Here is a 17,643-nt window from a genome sequence, read left to right as displayed (position 1 = left end):
GTGCTCAGTGCTGTTTTATTTAGAAAGAGACCCAAACCCTCCCCCTGAAGGCCAAGGTTACTGTAAGATAAGAGGGTGGGGCCCATAACCAGAAGGAGTCCTCCTTCCCAGCCCTGAACCCAAGCCTCCCTGGAAGCTGAGCCAATGAGGGGTGTGCCTTCTCTTTGCACTCAGGAGGTGCCCTGGGTTTTTGGAACCACCTGGATTTGTTTAAGGCTGCATTTCCAGTAGAGCCGAGACCCCTCCAAATGGACAGAAACCCCAGAAGGCCCCCCAGAGTCATCTGCTCCCCGTCCCCAGCAGGCAGCAGCAGGAGCAGAGGAGAAAGGGCGCATGTTAACAGACGGCTCCTCCTCGCAGAGACCTGAACCTCACTGCAGCTAAACCACCACAACGCGCACCTCCAGAACTCATTACGAGAGCGTTCACAACACCAACTGCCTCTCTCGCAAAGTAGCAACCGCCCACACTGAGCTGGGAAGCTGACGCAGGATAGACAGAGAGGGAGAATGTTCAACCGGAGAGGAGCCTCCAGATGCCTCTGCGGCAGGACGGGAACCCTGGCCGAAGCCACGTCGCTGCTCCTGTCCCTCTGCTCCTGTGCCTAAGAAGGGCAGCAGGGGGCTTCCCTGGCGGTCCAGTGTGTGAGACTTTGCCTTCCGTCGTGGGGGGGTGCTGGTTTAATCCCTGGTCAGAGAGCTAAGATCCCACATGCCCAACGGCCAGAAAACCAAAACATGAAACAGAAGCAATATTGTAAAAATTCCATAAAGACTCTTAAAATAGCCCACATCAAAAAAATTAAAAAAAAAAAAGAGGGACAGGAGGACCAGAGAGGCAGAGCAAAGCAAGAACTTGATGGCAGGCAGCCTCCAAGGCAACCCCCGGGAATCCCACCTCCTGGGATTCACACCCTTGGGCTTGGGTAACCAAAAGGATATTGTAGAAATAACAGAGTATGGCTTCTGAGGCTGTCATGAGAGACACCGCAGCTGCCTTACTGGAAGAATGCTCAGGCAACCCCACAGACAGAGCCCCACAGCACAGTAAGGAACTGAGATCTTCCACCCGCTGCCAGCACCAACGTGCCAGGTGTGGCTGAGGAGGGATCCTCCGGCCCTGGTCAACCTTCAGATGACTAGGGTTCCAGCCAACGCCGGGACTGCATTCTCACCAGGAATCCCAAGCCAGACCACCCAGCTGGGCTGCTCCCAAGTTGCAGACCTCTGAAAACAATGTGAGATAATAAACATCCAGTGGCTTGAGCTACTACCCAGTTTCGGAGTTATCTGCTATGCAGCTATCAGTTCAGTTCAGTCGCTCAGTCATGTCCGACTCTTTGTGACCCCATGAACTGCAGCACGCCAGGCCTCCCTGTCCATCACCGACTCCCGGAGTCCACCCAAACTCATGTCCATTGAGTCGGTGATGCCATCCATCCATGTCCTCCTCTGTGATCCCCTTTTCCACCTGCCCTCAATCTTTCCCAGCATCAGGGTCTTTTCAAATGAGTCAGCTCTTCGCATCAGGTAGCTAGAATATTGGAGTTTCAGCTTCAACGTCAGTCCTTTCAATGAACACCCAGGACTGATCTCCTTTAGGATGGACTGGTTGGATCTCCTTGCAGTCCAAGGGACTCTCAAGAGTCTTCTCCAACACCACAGTTTAAAAGCATCAATGCTTCGGTGCTCAGCTTTCTTTATAGTCCAACTCTCACATCCATATATGACCACTGGAAAAACCATAGCCTTGACTAGACAGCCCTTTGTTGGCAAAGTAATGTCTCTGCTTCTTAATATGCTGTCTAGGTTGGTCATAACTTTCCTTCCAAGGAGTAAGCTATGCAGCAATACCAGCCTCTTAAGAAGCTCCTCCTTCTACCCCAAAATGGGTGCAAAGTCCCAGGAGGCTGCACACGCCCCCGCGCACCTGCCTGTCCTCACCCACACACGACTCACGGGTGGAGAGGGAAGCAAAGTGAAAGCAAATGCTCCCGGTGCCTTTTTATTTCTCATGGATGAGCAGACGCTGAGCACAAAGGAAGCAAATGTTTTTAATCCAACAGCACTGCTTACCCAGTGATGCTTTTACTTTTTCCCTTCTGACTCGATGTTTAAATTGTACTGTAAGCTTCTGATGTTCAAAATTCCTAAAATACATTTTATCCTTCATACATCATATATGCTAAGTTAACGTGTGAAAAATGAAATCTCTTGCTAATTTTTTTTCAAATTACATCATTTTACAAGATACTAAAGAACATGCTTTCCCCCATCACATACTCTCTCCTGGCAACATTTTAAGAACTTTTCATTTCCTCTGATAAGTCATTTCCTAAGGCAGTGAAGAGAGAGAGATACATACATTCCCTGCAGAGAGAACCTGGGTGTGTGATCTTCAAAGCTGAATTTACAGGACTTCCCTGGTGGTCGAGTGGCTGAGACTCCACCCTCCCAACGCAGAGCTGGATCTTGGTCAGGGAACTGGATCCCATAGGCCGCAACTAAAGATCCCGCAGTCAAATAAACAAATCTTCCTTTTAAAAGTTGAATTTATGACCGCACTGTACTACTAGCAGTATAGGCTTCATTTCCCCATTTTTAGACTGGAAATCACGTGTGGTCTATTTCGGAGCATCATTGTTATGAAACCAAGTAAGATGCTGAAAAAAACTGTATTCAATACATACAATAAATGCAGCTGGAACAGAAAGTTGGTGATCTGTTAGGTCGGAATTCTGCAGTAGGAAAGCTGGAGATCAATAATTTGCTGTCGTATTTCCAGCAATGACATAGGGAACAGGGACTGGCCAGGACAGTATCCAAATCAGCCAAACAGAACTGCCAGATCACATTTTTCCACTTGTGAATTAATGAGATAATCCATTTGGTTACTGTCCTCTTGCCAAGTCTGGCCATCATTAGTCTAGGCCCTGGGGATCTATCTGATTATGTTCGTGCAAGCCCATGAAATTAGGTTCATGTACGTGTGAAGGTGAGGGTGAGACCTTGAACTTACAAGCTGCAATCCCTTCCCAGGCCCAAAGTTAAACCATTACTAGACACTTCAGCGACCCCTAGTTATCAAATCCCTACAGAGACAGCTGTTTTGGGTGGATAAACCATGGTCTTCCTGTCACTCACCGGAGTTCAGAAGACTGTGACAAAATGGTATATTCTGCTAGGGCTTCCTATGAACAGTAAGTAGTATTACTGCTGCTGCTGCTGCTAAGTTGCTTCAGTCGTGTCCGACTCTGTGCAACCCCATAGACAGCAGCCCACCAGGACCCCCAGTCCCTGGGATTCTCCAGGCAAGAACACTGGAGTGGGTTGCCATTTCCTTCTCCAATGCATGAAAGTGAAAAGTGAAGGTGAAGTCGTTCAGTCATGTCCGACTCTGTGCGACCCCATGGACTGCAGCCCACCAGGCTCCTGAGTCCATGGGATTTTCCAGTCAAGAGTACTGGAGTGGGGTGTCATTGCCTTCTCCACTTGAAAAAGAAACTATGACTGCTCTTTAAATGTGGTGAAGGCTTCAGACCACATCCATTCTGTAGGTGGAGCACTGCTGTGTGAAGTCGCTCAGTCATGTCCAACTCTGTGCGACCCCATGGACTGTATGTAGCCCACCAGACTCCTCTGTCCTTGGGATTTCCCAGGCAAGAATACTGGAGTGGGTTGCCAGGGGATCTTCCTGACCCAGGGACAGAACCCAAGTCTCTTGTGTTTCCTGCATTAGCAAGCAGGTTCTTTACCACTGTGCCACCTGGGAATTAAGTGGTAGCAATGCAATTTAGCAGGGCTGCCCTCTCAGTACACCAGAGAAAACACCTCCACCGTCGGAAGCTCTCAAAGGAAGCTATACTGCTTTATTTGGGGCTCAAGTGAGCTCTAAATTGGGAAATGCAGGTCTGAGGTGAGTATAATCATCACGATATTTAAGAAGGTCTTGAATTTGCTATTCACCTTAAAAGAATAATAACTACTTTGACAGTTACTAAAATATTCATTTCCAGCATGCAGACTTTGCCCCTGCCCCCAAGTTTTTTATTTAGTACTCTCTGAATCTCTGCTGGAAAAATGATATTCTTCCCCAAAGTATCTCCTTGGGTGGAGCACCACACAGAGGAAGAGGTGCTCCTTACACGGCTCCTTTATTGTTGCTGTTGTTTAGTCACTCAGTCGTGTCCAACTCTTTGTGACCCCATGGACTGAAGCCCACCAGGTCCCTCTGTCCATGGGATTCTCCAGGCAAGAATACAGGAGTGGGTTGCCATTTCCTTCTCCAGGGGATCTTCTCAACCCAGGGACTGAACCTGTGTCTCTGTGTTTCCTAAACTGACAAGCAGATTCTTTACTGCTGAGCCACCAGGGATGCCCACATGGCTCCTTTACATTATTATAAAATAAAGCAACAAAGTCACATGGCCTCATCCCATTTACTACTAGTGGGAATTTCCAAGCTGAGAACTACATTCAACAGGGTGAGGGGGTGGGGGATGGAACTGTATCATGCTGCAGAGCTTTTTAAGCGCATTTCATAGTAATATGAAGTGTAATATACAAACTTAAACTGTGAAAGAGCCAATAAAATAAGAGCATTAACCTGGAATGTTGTTGAAGAAGCCACTGGGGTGAACTGTCAGGTAACACGAAGGGTCCTTACCGGTCGCATTGTGTGTGTGTATTAGTCACTCAGTCGGGTCTAACTCTTTGCGACCCCATGGACTGTAGCTCGACACGCTCCTCTGTTCACAAATTTGTCCAGGCAAGAATACTGGAGTGGGTAGCCATTCCCTTCTCCAGGGGATCTTCCTGACCCAGCAACTGAACCCAGGTCTCTTGTATTGTAGGCAGATTCTTTACCATCTGAACCACCAGGGAGGCTCATTAGTCCCATTACCTCTAGGATATTCTAATAAAGCAATCCCTGCAGTAGGAGCCTGGAAAGGTGTCAAACTAAGTCCCTAGGAGAACCACACTCACAGATTCGACTAGAACACTTCAATGTTTGCATATTTGCTTATACAAGTAGCCCAAAGCCTTAGGATCAAACATCTAAGGCTCAGATTTTAATAAGATTTCCCTTCTAAGTCTTACATAGGTACAATCTAAACCAACCAACCATACAACCTATACCAAAAATACACCATAGCAACAGTCAAATTACAAATTCTCAAACACCCAAAGTTACATTAGAAACAAAAGTGAAAAGTCTCTGTGTTTGTACTTATATTAAATGATTGCCAAATTCTCCCCATTCTTCCCTGATTTCCTTTTTGCTCATATCTTTTAGAGAATCGAAAATTAAGTATGAGCCAGACCGAAACGTCATTTTGCGAGGGAGACCAACAGCCAGCCCAACCAGTCTCTCCTTGATGCCGCCCCTGGCCATTCAGGCCCACAGGAGCGGCACCAGTGCCCACGGCTCACTTGCTAATTAATCCGCTACAGCCTTGTAGCTTTTTTTAAAACTAAAGTTCAATTATAAAGGTCAAATTATAAAGTACTTAAACTTTATCATTTTACCAAAATCATTGCAAGTGTGGATCAAGGTCGGCAAACTTCCTGTAAAGAGCCAGATAGTAAATATTTCAGGCATTTGCCTCTGTTCTGAGTTTTCAATCTGCTATCTTACTGCAAAAGCAGCCAGACTACACCTAAATGCACGGCTGCATTCCAAAATGAAACTTTACTTATGGGCCCTGCAATTTGAACTTCATGTACTTTTCACACAAAGTATTGTTTTCCGCCATTTAAAAATGTAGCAACAGTTCTCAGCTCTCCAGCAGAACAGTAACAGGTAACGGCAGGCCTATGAGCTATTGTTGGCTGATGCCTGATTTACAATGACCCCAACTATGTCAACAAACAAGTTAGCGGTCCCCACAGGCCTCCGGCAGTAATACCTATGGGCTGACCCTATTTATCTCTCTCCTGTTCTGGAGAACTACCTTATGTGTTTGGTGTATCTAGTCCTCTAATCAACACATCAAACAGGGTAAATGTTCCAAGGGCATAGAGAGCTCCAGTGTGAATTAAAATTCCCTCTCTCAAAGAAAGGTAACAATTTGTAAACAAAGGCGTGTGTGTTTGTGTGTGCCGGCTGGGGGAGGCTTCAATTAACAGAGGACAGCAGAGGACAGCCACTGCAGCTTTCACTTTTATAATCTAAACACGGGACAAAACCGCAGTCCATGAGCACTGGAAACAAACAAACAAAAAAAACGATGAACTTGACTGTACCTCTCGAACGTCCTTTCCTAGGTGATGTCTCCTTACTGATACATCTCCCAGCAAAGAGAAAGAACAGTAACATCAGCAACTTAAACACCCTTTGCAGAGCTTATAGATCATCCTGCCAGAAGACAGAGTCTTACATGATCTACACGGGCTGCTCCCCTGCGTCAAAGACTAACCATATTCTTAGGGGCTTCCCACGTGGTGCAGTGGTAAAGAATCTGCCGGTCAAGGCAGGAGATGCCGGTTTGATCCCCGGATGGGGAAGATCCCCTGAAGGAAGAAATGGTAACCTGCTCCTGTATTATTCTTGCCTGGAGAATCCCAAGGACAGAGGAGCCTGGTGGGCTGCAGTCCACAGGATCGAAAGAATCAGACACAACTGAGCAAAAGTGAGAATGCACACCACCTTACCAGGAGTCAAATAATCAACAGTTTTTAGAAAGAGAACCTTCCAGGCTGAGAAGTTAGACTTCAACATTTAGACTCCAGGAATTTTTGCCCACTGATATCTTCCCTGGTCAGACCTGTGCTCTGGCTGTATTTTTACACTCACTGTGTATGCATAACAAGGCCATCCACAGAACTCTGGACAAGGACTAGTGGGGAGAAGAAGCCCCAGAGGGCAGGATACTGCCAGGTTGATGAGGAATCATCCTGTTATTTAAAGACACTAAATGGCAAGACTTCTTCATATGCAGTGCTTTTTTTTCCCAGTTTGTACCGCCTGCCACTTTCATGGTCCACAATCTTGAGCTACTCCACTGAGCTTTCTTGATCCACGTTCAGCTGCATCTGACTCTTTGTGACCCCATGGACTGTAGCCCACCAGGCTCCTCTGTCCATGGGATTTTCCAGGCAACAATACTCAAGTGGGTTGCCATTTCCTCCTCCAAGGGATCTTCCCAACCCAGAGACGGAACCCATGTCTCCTGCATTACAGGTGGATTCTTTACCGCTGAGCCATCGGGAAAGCCCTTTCTTGGTCCTTGACTCTAAAAAGAAATTCTAGAGAGACCGAGAAAAGAGACTATGAGCCGTAAGTGACCAAAACTTGTAAAAATGAGTCAGTGGCACAGGAAGGACCAAACAATTGGGTCTGTGTGGTTCTGGGGGCCTGGGCCACACTGGCCTCCAATTAATTAGCAAAGAATCTGTCAGGATGAATCAGACCACCAGCTGACAGGATGGTGAGGAAGCAGGCGGCCCAGGCTGAGCAATTCAAAGAGGCTTTCAAACTGTCTTGTGAGCTTTTTTTAAATTTGAGGGGAAGGCCACAGAATAGCTCTCTCAGGCTTTCAAATCTCCCTTCAGATCTGCCAATCTTGAGAGAAGAAAGGGGAAGCTATGAAGCGGCATCTTCTGTCATGGAGACCGCTACCCAACCAAGTGGCACACAGAAGTCCTCTAACACGCAAACCTGCCTGTTCCCATGCGGTCTCTGCCTGAACTCATGGTAAAAAAGTGGCCCAGGGCCAGCTGAGGGAATTTTCAGCAGGGCAGCCCAGAATGGAGCTCACCATTTATTGATTTAATAAAAAAATTTTTTTTTGCCACACCACGTGGCATGCGGGATCTTAGTTCCCTGACCAGGGGTCAAACCCGCGTCCCCTGCATTGGAAGCGTGGAGTCTTAACCACTGGACTGCCAGGGAAATCCCTGGAGCTCACCATTGAAAGCAAAACCAAATCACAAAAAGCTGGTAACATTTCCCCAGTAAGTCCAGCTCCATCACGAAATCCAGCACAGACTTCCTGTGACCTCCCCAGGTGACCTTTGAGGAAATTGCTAAGCAAGGAAATATAATAACCGTTGGGAGAATAAATTCATGACCCGATCAAAAATTAGGTAACAGGGTAACTGAAAGCTGGCTCTACTTTGTCACTGCAGGTGACAGTGACACTCACTGGAATAGAGAAAACACAGGAAAAGGACACCCATCCTGGAGTCCCTTCTCCAGACAGCAGCCAGCTATCCTTTGAAAAAGGAAGCGAGAGCACTGTCCCTCTGTTCAAAGCCCTGCTGTGGGTTGGACTATATTCCCCCCAAAAGATAAGCTCAAGTCCTAACTGCCCACACCTGGGAATGTGGTCTTATCTGGACATAACAGTTGAGCCCTGAACAATGTGGGGGTTAGGGGTGTCTACCCCCAACCACTCAGCACAATTGAAAACACTCCATACCCACGTTTCTCTATCCTTGGATTCAATCCACCGTGGACCATGTAGTACTCTAGGACAGTGGTCCCCAACTTTTTTGGCATCAGGGACCCATTTCATGGAAGACAATTCTTCCACGGACCGGGGTAGGGGATGGAGAATGGTTTCAGGGTGACCCAATTGCATTACATTTACCGTACACTTTTTTTCTATTATTATTACATTAGATCTACCTCAGATAATCAGGTAGTAGATCCTGGAGGCTGGGGACCCCTGCTCTAGAACATACTTAGTGAAAAAAAATCTGTGTCAACTGGACCCACACAGTTCAAATCCATGTTGCTCAAGGCTCAATTGTAGTTATCTCTGCTGCTGCTAAGTCGCTTCAGTCGTGTTCGACTCTGTGCAACCCCATAGACGGCAGCCCACCAGGCTTCCCTGTCCCTGGGATTCTCCAGGCAAGAACACTGGAGTGGGTTGCCATTTCCTTCTCCAATGCATGAAAGTGAAAAGTGAAAGTGAAGTCGCTCAGTCGTGTCCGACTCTAGCGACCCCATGGACTGCAGCCTACCAGGCTCCTCCATCCATGGGATTTTCCAGGCAAGAGTACTGGAGTGGAGTGCCGTTGCCTTCTCCGAGTTATCTCTGCAGATGTAATCAAGGTAAGAAGAGGTCGACTTAGATTGGAGTGGTCCCTAAACCCACTGACTGGCGTCCTCCTCAGAAAGCCACATGAAGAGACAGAGATACGCAGGGAGAAGCTGACCAGGTAAGATGGGAGCTTTGCTGCCACGGACCAAGGAACACCAAGAATTGCTGGCAACCACCAGAAACTGGAAGAAACAGGGAAGAATTTGTCCCTAGAACCTTTGGAAGGGGTCTGGCCCTGCCAACAGCTTGATTTCAGACTTCTAGCCTTCAGAACAGAGAGGGAACCAATTTCCATTGTTTTAAGCTGCCCAGTTTGTGGCATTTTTAAAAGGCAGCCCTTCGGATCTCACTCAGAAGGAAAAATGAACGCCTTGTGACAACAGGACCCAGACAGCCCCTACCTGGCTGACCCCAGCTCCCTGCCTGGCCGCTGCTGCAGCCACCCAGGCCTCTTCCCTGACTTCCAACATGCTGCCCCCTGGGCACTTCCCTCCCCAGCCCTCTGCCTCAGGCTGGTGCTGTCTCAGACCTTCCCAGGAGCCATGCTCTCTGTTAGAAGAGTTCTCCTCAGGAAACTGCACAGATGTCCCCTCAATCCTCTTTCAGGACTCTGCTGAAGTCCCCTAATCAGTCAGGTTCCCCACCCCCATCAGCCTTCAGCACCTCCTACCAACCCTCCCCCTACTCTGTTCCCCCTTCCCCTGCTTCATTTTTCTCCGTTGTTGTACTTAGGCCAAAGCTGACAGGTGTGCGTGTGCATGCTAAGTCACTTCAATCGTGTCTGACTCTTTGTGACCCCAGGACTATAGCGCGCCAGGCTCTTCTGTCCATGGGATTCTCCAGGCAAGAATACTGGAGTGGGCTGCCAGGCTCTCCTCCAGGGGATCTTTCCAACCCAGGGATAGAACTTGTGTCTCCTGCATTGCAGAAAGGTTCTTTACCGCTGAGCCACCAGGGAAGCCAAGCTGACAGGTAGGTACATTCTGCTTAACCTCTGAAAGGCCCGTCTCCCTCCATGACACTGGCCTGCAGAGATGGGGACTGTTTTCACTGCTGAATCACAGCCACTCTGAATAGCTAACTGCCTGTGATCAGGCCAGGTGAGATTTTACTCAGAATTGGCTGTTGGACAAAAACGGTTTCCGCTAATCGAGAGGAACAGCAGCAGCCTCTGCAGATGAAATGCGGGCTCAAGGTTGGGCTCTGAGGGCAGCAGGGTGTCTCCATGCCAGGCTTTCTTGGGTGGACTGGAGCTCACCACCATCCCTGGTGGAAGCGGGGGCGGTGAAGAACTTTGACACTGCCTCTTAAGATTCCTCCTTGTCTAAAAAAATTCAACTCCTACCTATAATCCTTGTCTCCAGCCACACCCTGGAGAAAATGCGCAGGCCTGAGAAACGCGTGAAGCCAAATCTAAACACACCTCCATCCCAACATCACCATACATTTTGTTTTTCAGGGCCCAGCAGGAATGTTCTGATAATGATAATTTCATACTGCAAAATGTACAACCTACTTAGGGAAGAAAGATTCTGGCTTCCACACTTGGAAAAATACAAACAAACCATTTCAAATATGCCAGGAGCTTTCAAACAGCTCCTGCTGAGTAAGGAGACAACCCCCCACCTTTTAAAATGGCCCTGCATTAACACTTTTCCTTCTCTTATTTACATTTTCAAAACTTTAAACAACAGCAGCAAAAAAAGGCAGAACAAGGGAAGTCTTTCCTTACCTTGGGTCTTGGCCCCGGAGCCTGCCAGTCCGAGGTGCGACTCACAGGATTCCTTGAGAGGGGATCGGATGGGCGTTTCAGTTTCAGGGGTCTCAAAATTACCTTCAGAATCCGAGCTGCCAAGGGGGAAAAATGAGGAATTACCACTTTCAACGGTATTTCCGACACCCCTTTACAGGCTACATCTCCACAAGGTCCAGTATTTTTTGCTAACTTTGCACCCCGCGCAGGGGTCGTCAGTGTGGACTGGCCCGGGATTGGGGGGAGGCGGGGTGCAGTGCTGTAGCAGCGACCTCCTCCGGCTTCCGTCTCCCTGAAACCTCCTCCATCCTCCGGGGCCTTTCTCCAGCAACGTTTATTTCTGAGGTCATCCATCCCTCTGACAGCCCCCCAAAAGCCCCTTCAACAGACTCCTTTTCTCACAAAAGCCCTTTGCCAAAGGCTTAAAAATTCAGATCGCCCCTCTCAGCCTAAAATCAAGAAGCCAGCTTTCGCCACGATGCCCTTTTTCTGGAGTTAGGCCTCTCTCTACCTGTTTGCAAGGCACCCGGCCAGAGGCCGAGGACGCTGTCACCTGCCTCCCGCAATCACACGGGTTGACAGCTCAGGAGAGACAACCATTTCTCCCCCAGCGGCCAGGGGGGCCGGCATCACGCGACCTTCTTCACCAAGGCTGCATTTTCGGGGAAACAGGGGAGTCCCAGGAGGGCCTGGGAGCGACTTCTTCCCCGTACGGAGGGCCCCAAGTGCCAGCGGTTGTAATCCACGACAGTGCGTGCGTGTGTGTGTGTGTGTGTGCGTGTGTTTGTGCAGGGGCGGGCGCTGGGGTCTCGAAGCTTAGAGAAAGGGACCGAGGCACACGGGGATGCGCAGAGACTGCAGATTTTGGGTTAGGTTCAGAAAGCTCACACTGTAACGAGGGAAGGAAAACACCCGGCGGGAGGGCACAACGTCCTGAACTTCCGACTGCACAGCGGGGGCCTGGTTACGGGCAGGGACGGCAGCACTGCCATGAACACGGTTAACGCGGGTGGCGACCACACACACACACACACATACACACGCGCGCGCGCACACACAAAATGAGCCGCGGATGGATGGATGGCAGCACGTCCGAATCTCGGCAGCAACGCGTGTACTTGCCTGAAACTCAAGGATTTGGTCTCGGCTTGCGAGTCCTCGTCCTCGGGGTCGCCCTCGGGCCCTCCGGCCTCGTCCTCTCCGGCGCCCCCGCCGCGCACCGCGGACCACGTCCATCTCGCCCACTGCACGGGCGACAGGATCTGCCAGGGGCTGAACGCCATGCGCGCGGCTCCTGCGGCCCCGGCTCCTGGGAGGAGGGGAGCGGGGACGGGAGAGCGCTTTTTTCTCCCTTTCAAGATGGAGGGACCCGGTGACAGGCGCCCGGACGCGCTTCCAGCGGAGGCGCGGATGTGGTTTCACGGGCGCCGTCGGGGGCGCGGGCGCAGCGCTTCCTCTCAGCCGGCCGGCCGCGCGCCGCTCCCTCCTCGTCCTCCTTCCCGAACGTGCGGCCGCGGCGCCGAAGCCCCTCCTGGGGCCTCCTCGGGGCGGGGTGAGGGGAGCCCGGGTCTGCAGCTCGGCCTCGGCTGCCCGGCGGCTAGGCGTCTGCGTTCCGAGGGGCCCGGTTGCCGGCTCCCGCCTCCCGGCCAGCCGGCCGCGCCTCAGCTGCAGCGGAGCCGCGCCCCGGGAGCCGCCCCCCTCGGGCCGTACCACCCGCGCGCGCGGCGAGGGGCGCCGGCGGAGGCGGGGCCTCGGAAGCGCGCGGCACAGCGGCCGGGCCCCCCCCGCCTTCGCGCCGCGGTGGTCGCGCCCGCGCTGCGGGGGAAGGGGCTTGGCGGCTGCGACTCCGGAGGCGGCGACGGGCCGAGAACCCGGGCGCCGTCAACGGTTCTGCCGGCTTCCCGTTTTTCCGAGTCGGCGCACGCTGGGTGTCCCTCCTTCCCTGTTTTTCATCTTGCTACTGCGACTTAATGGCGTTGGTGATACAGGCTCACAGAGAAGTTCAGCCTCTTATTGTTAAAAAAAAAACCCCAAAAACAACTTTTGAGGCCGCTGTTAACGGTGTTTTCCCTTCTCTGATAGAACGGCGTGGAAAATGTCAGCCTTTTCGCCCTCACCCGTCAGATCCCTCAGCGGTGGTACAAGAGTAGCCAAGGGCTGGAATTTTTCGATGCTTTTTTCGCTCCCCAGTCCGCACTGGTGGACGCGCCGTGGCCAGGTCTTGGGTATAGGGTGCTAAATGACACTGAAATTATAGCCTTATCCGTCTCCCATTCTCTCTCTCTCTTTTTTTTTTTTTTTTTTTTTTGAGGCTTTCTTTTCATAACTTCTGATTCGGTTTCTGACTCTGCTGCTTCGAAAGTCGGTCAACAGGCCTGGTGATTTCAGCCTTCAAAGTAAAAAAAAAAAAAACTATGTTTGAAGGGAGAGGGAAGTAAGTAGTAGAGTTGTCCTCGGATTTTCTTCATTTTCATTCCAGGAATTCAGTTTAGGGACGGCGCCTCTCAGAGTCACCAATGCACCAAGCAAGACTGCCTCAACTTCATGATCTCCGTGCCTGGATAAAGGCATTTCTTATCCTACTCTTAATTTTCAGAGTTGCAGGTTCCCAAAGAAAGAGCAGCTCCAGAATTAAGAGCAAAGGCTGACACTGCCAGACAGCAGTCTTCCCCTGAAAGGGGTTGGCATAACATACTGTTGATGAATCATGACTGCCTTACACATTTTGATAACAAGAACAAAAGCAAAAACGATGCAAGATAAGGCCTGGCGGGTGGGTCTTAACCATAACAGAAGGGCAGGGGTTTGCCTGAAGTCTAGACAAGAGGGCTGGGGTGTCTGGATACTTTACAATTCATCCAGCTCCCAGAGATAAACACAACAGTTTCGATCATTCTGGAGACTACAAAGAAATAAGCAGGAGTTGTTTTTTTAGGTCTACGTGAAATATGCCACAACAGTCTCCCACTGTTTGTATTTTTAGGTTTATGGCTCACCACACAACCCTTCAGATTATAAGGTTCCCCAGGTTCCTGGATCTGACACAAGCGTTTTGTTGCTTGGAAATGATATTGTCCACATATATCAGTGGGCTTCCCTGATGGCTCAGTGGGTAAAGAATCTGCCTGCAATGCAGGAGACATAGGAGACATGGGTTCGATCCCTGGGTCAGGAAGATCCCCTGGCAGGGGAAATGGCAACCCACTCCAGTATTCTTGCCTGTAAAATCCCATGGACAGAGGAGCCTAGGGGGCTACAGTCCAGAGAGTCACAGAGAGTCGGACAGGACTGAGCAACTAAGCGTGCGCACACATATACATCAGTAATTGTCATATACTAGGTCCTGTTCATTCTTACTCCTGAATGTTCTCGAATCCTTTCAGTTCAGTTCAGTCGCTGAGTCGTGTCTGACTCTGCGACCCCATGAACCGCAGCACGCCAGGCCTCCTTGTCCATCACCAACTCCCAGAGTCCACCCAAACCCATGTCCATTGAGTTGGCGATGCCATCCAGCTATCTCATCCTCTGTCATCCCCTTCTCCTCCTGCCCTCAATCTTTCCCATCATCAGGGTCTTTTCAAATGAGTCAGCTTTTCTCATCAGGGGGCCAAAGTATTGGAGTCTCAGCTTCAATATCAGTCCGTCCAATGAACACCCAGGACTGATCTCCTTTAGGATGGACATTCCTCTGCAATTCCATTATGATTCCTGCAGTCCCCATTTTTCGTAGATCCTCTGTAAATGTCTCCCAACCGCTTCTACCTCTGAGGGTTTTTCCAGCCCAGGTCACCCTTGCCTGGCTGATCTGTGACTCCTATTCTAGCCTTGCTATTCCTGCTCTCCTCTGCTCCAGCCCTTTATAGTCGTAGCCATAGTCCCTACAGAATTTGTTCTGAACCTTTACTATGTCCAAGAATCATTTGTGGCTCTTCTTTAAAAATCCAAATCCAGGGGAGATCCTCGGTGGTCCCCCAGCTAAGACTCCAAGCTCTAGGTGCAGGGGAGCTGAGGTTCGATCCCTGGTCGTGGAACTAGATCGCACGTGCCGCAACTGAGACCCAGTGCAGACAAATAAACATTAAAAAAAAAAGCACTTGGACTGAAAAAAAATTTTTTTAATCCAAATCCAAACTGCCCCAGCAGGTTCTAGAAATCTGTATTTTGACCGAGTGTCCTGGGGAATTTATTCCACAGGATAAATTTGGGAACGATGACTAGCTTGAGTTGACTAAATGTTGCTTCTGGAACAATTTCCCTTTAGCCTACAGTGTTTTACACACTCTTCCCCCTACCCCCACCCTGACCTCAAGCCCTCAGACCTTGAAGGTCCAAAGATAGCAGCGCAGGTGTCTCCTCCGGGAACTCTCCCTGCTTTCTACCATCTCTATACCCTAAACATGCATAGAGACTCTCAGTGTGGCTCCGTGGTAAAGCATCTGCCTGCTATTGTAGGAGACATGGGTTCAATCCCTGGGTTGGGAAGATCCCCCAGAGGAGGGCATGGTAATCCACTCCAGTATTCTTGCCTAGAGAATCCCATTGACAGAGAAGCCTGGTGGGCTACAGTCCATGGGGTCGCAAAAGAGTCGGGCACTACTGAGCGACTAAACAACTATTAATAGTTATCACCAGGGCAAGAGGCATACATCAGGATGTCCCAGGACATAAGGTCATCCTACACACTACACATAACATGTTTGTTTACATGTCTTTCCCACGTCTGAACCATAAGCTTCTAAACAGTAGGGGCCACATCGTAGTTATGATTTATTTTCGTTTGCCCAGAGATCAGTACCGGACCACACTGTCAGTAGGGTGTTGAATTAATGTGCAGAAAAGGAATATTCCAGTTTACAAAGAGACCTTCTAAGTTTGGCTACGGTGCCAGAAATTCCTAAAGCCTGACTCTTCCTGGCAAAATCAAGATTTTGAACCAGCCTACAACAGAAACCAGACAAGTGATGGCCCCAGCAAGACAAAAGCTTATACAGAAATTTCTTGAAATTGGAGAAACAAAAGCTCAGGTTTCTGAAAGTCTTTGCAAACTCCTGGACTTAATGGGAACAGCAATAAAGTAAGTATTCAATAGCTTGAATTAATTTTTTTGTCTAAAAGAACAAATAATGAGGCTGATACATCAGTTTTCCTATAACTCTGGAAAGAACGGGCAGTGTTTGACCAAGAAGGTAAATCAAATCACTTTGCTGCTACACCCTTAGCTTCAAGGACTAGATGTCTGCAAATGGAATGTCTTTGTCTTGGAAATGACCGGAAGCACAGGAAGGGCCCATCTGTTCTCTTCCTTCCTCTGCTTCTTGCCCTTCACAGAAACTTTGGGTCAATACTCCATGAAAATCTAAAATGAAACTCCTTGAAACATCCATAGTGGTGGCCGGGGCAGACACACACACCTTGCCACTAATGAATGCCCCAAGGTGGTGGTGGTTTAGTCCTTCAGTCAGGTCGCCCACCAGGCTCCTCAGTCCATGGGATTTTCCAGGCAAGAATACTGGAGTGGGTTGCCATGCCCTCCTCCGGGGGATCGTCCCGATCCAGGTCTCCCGCATTGCAGGTGATTCTTTACTGACTAAATCACCAGGGAAGCCCATTAAGGACTAGATCTCAACTCATACTGAACTTGATCGTGCAGTAGGGCAAGCAAACACAACTCCCTTCCTAGATAATGTGTCGGACATGACTTAGCAAAGTAAACAATAACAACAAGTCTTTCACTCGAGAAGTATCGGAGCTGCGAGCAATCCACGCACAATGGGAACCCTTTTACAACAGAAGGAAGGAAAAACAGCTACTGTGGACAAAACCTTTTCCGACAGCCAGTGAAACGAGAAGGCCGTGTGTATGAGATGATGTCCTAGGAGAGGACGAGGGTGGCCCAGGGTGGCAACAGGGAAATCACAGAGTTGAGGTCACCACCAAGAGAAGAGAAAACGCAGGCCGGTGGGCAGGCAAACCCATCAACTTATCTGTATTTCCTAACAATTTACAAATTCGGTGAGCAAAAGAAACACCTAACTTCAAGATGAAATGCCAAACTGAGGGATTCCCAGGTGGCGCTAGAGGTAAAGAACCTGCCTGCCAATGCAGGAGATGCGGGAGACACGGCTCGATCCCTGGGTCGGGAAGATCCCCTGGAGGAGGACGCGGCAACCCACTCCAGTATTCTTGCCTGGAGAATCCCATGGACAGAGGAGCCTGGCGGGCTGCAGTCCATGGGGTCACACAGGGTTGGATGCGACTGAGCACACGCATGCCAGATTGGTGAATGTCATCAAACCGGAGGAGTGGCTCTAAAGGGCTGAGAAAAGGCACTGGCCCATATGACTTGAAACAGCTGATGGCAACCAAGTATAGATGACTCAGTAGATCCTTGACAGACCATCTCCCCTCCCCATCCTGCTTTTGAGAGCCACCTTGTTCACGGAACACACGACACAGTGGGGTGTTCCCTGTGCGTGCTCACTCCACCAGCCCCACCACTGGATGGTCTCGTCTCACCCCGCGCACTGAGCTAAACCCCCTCAACCCTTCTCTTTTGTCTTCTCGAATACAGAAGAGCAGAAGGTCTCTAAGATGCAATGACAACCGTACCTTACATAATCAAGTTTCCTCTGATCCCTACAACATTCTCCGGGAGTGGGGCAGGTTTTCTCATCCTCAATTTGCTGATGAGGTGACTGAAGCGGAAAAGGCAGTCACCGGCCTAAAACTGTGACACGGGGCTGACTCGGGAGCCTGGTCTCCTACCTTTCAGTACTCCTCTTGAAGAACGCAGAAAGCACTCGCAGCCACGTGGCGGCTTGAGATTCCATCAGTGGGACGC

The 17,643-nt window shown here is 49.8% G+C and overlaps 1 protein-coding gene across 17 annotated transcripts in view; it reads right to left on the bottom strand.

Annotated features, from left to right (window-relative positions):
* The window catches only part of TACC1 (transforming acidic coiled-coil containing protein 1), a 130,666-nt gene that overhangs the window by 54,179 nt on the left and 58,844 nt on the right, over window positions 1-17,643 (bottom strand). For 8 of the 17 annotated variants that reach the window (XM_027529964.1, XM_027529962.1, XM_027529954.1 and 5 more), the window contains exon 2: window positions 10,782-10,897. The exons of 3 other annotated variants lie outside the window; for them this stretch is intronic. Coding sequence is in view for 12 of the 14 variants with exons in the window: in XM_027529954.1 (XP_027385755.1) it covers window positions 10,782-10,897 (116 nt within the window). In the remaining 2 variants the exon portion in view is untranslated. Of the gene's footprint in view, window positions 1-10,781; window positions 10,898-11,924; window positions 12,468-17,643 lie in introns of those variants that run through there. 6 more of the 17 variants (XM_027529950.1, XM_027529953.1, XM_027529951.1 and 3 more) reach the window with 2 other exon arrangements.

This window comes from Bos indicus x Bos taurus, chromosome 27 (assembly GCF_003369695.1).
Source record: "Bos indicus x Bos taurus breed Angus x Brahman F1 hybrid chromosome 27, Bos_hybrid_MaternalHap_v2.0, whole genome shotgun sequence".
Classification (NCBI taxonomy): Eukaryota; Metazoa; Chordata; class Mammalia; order Artiodactyla; family Bovidae; genus Bos; species Bos indicus x Bos taurus.
Note: the sequence above shows the minus strand (reverse complement) of the source record. Positions and strands in the feature narration are given on the sequence as shown.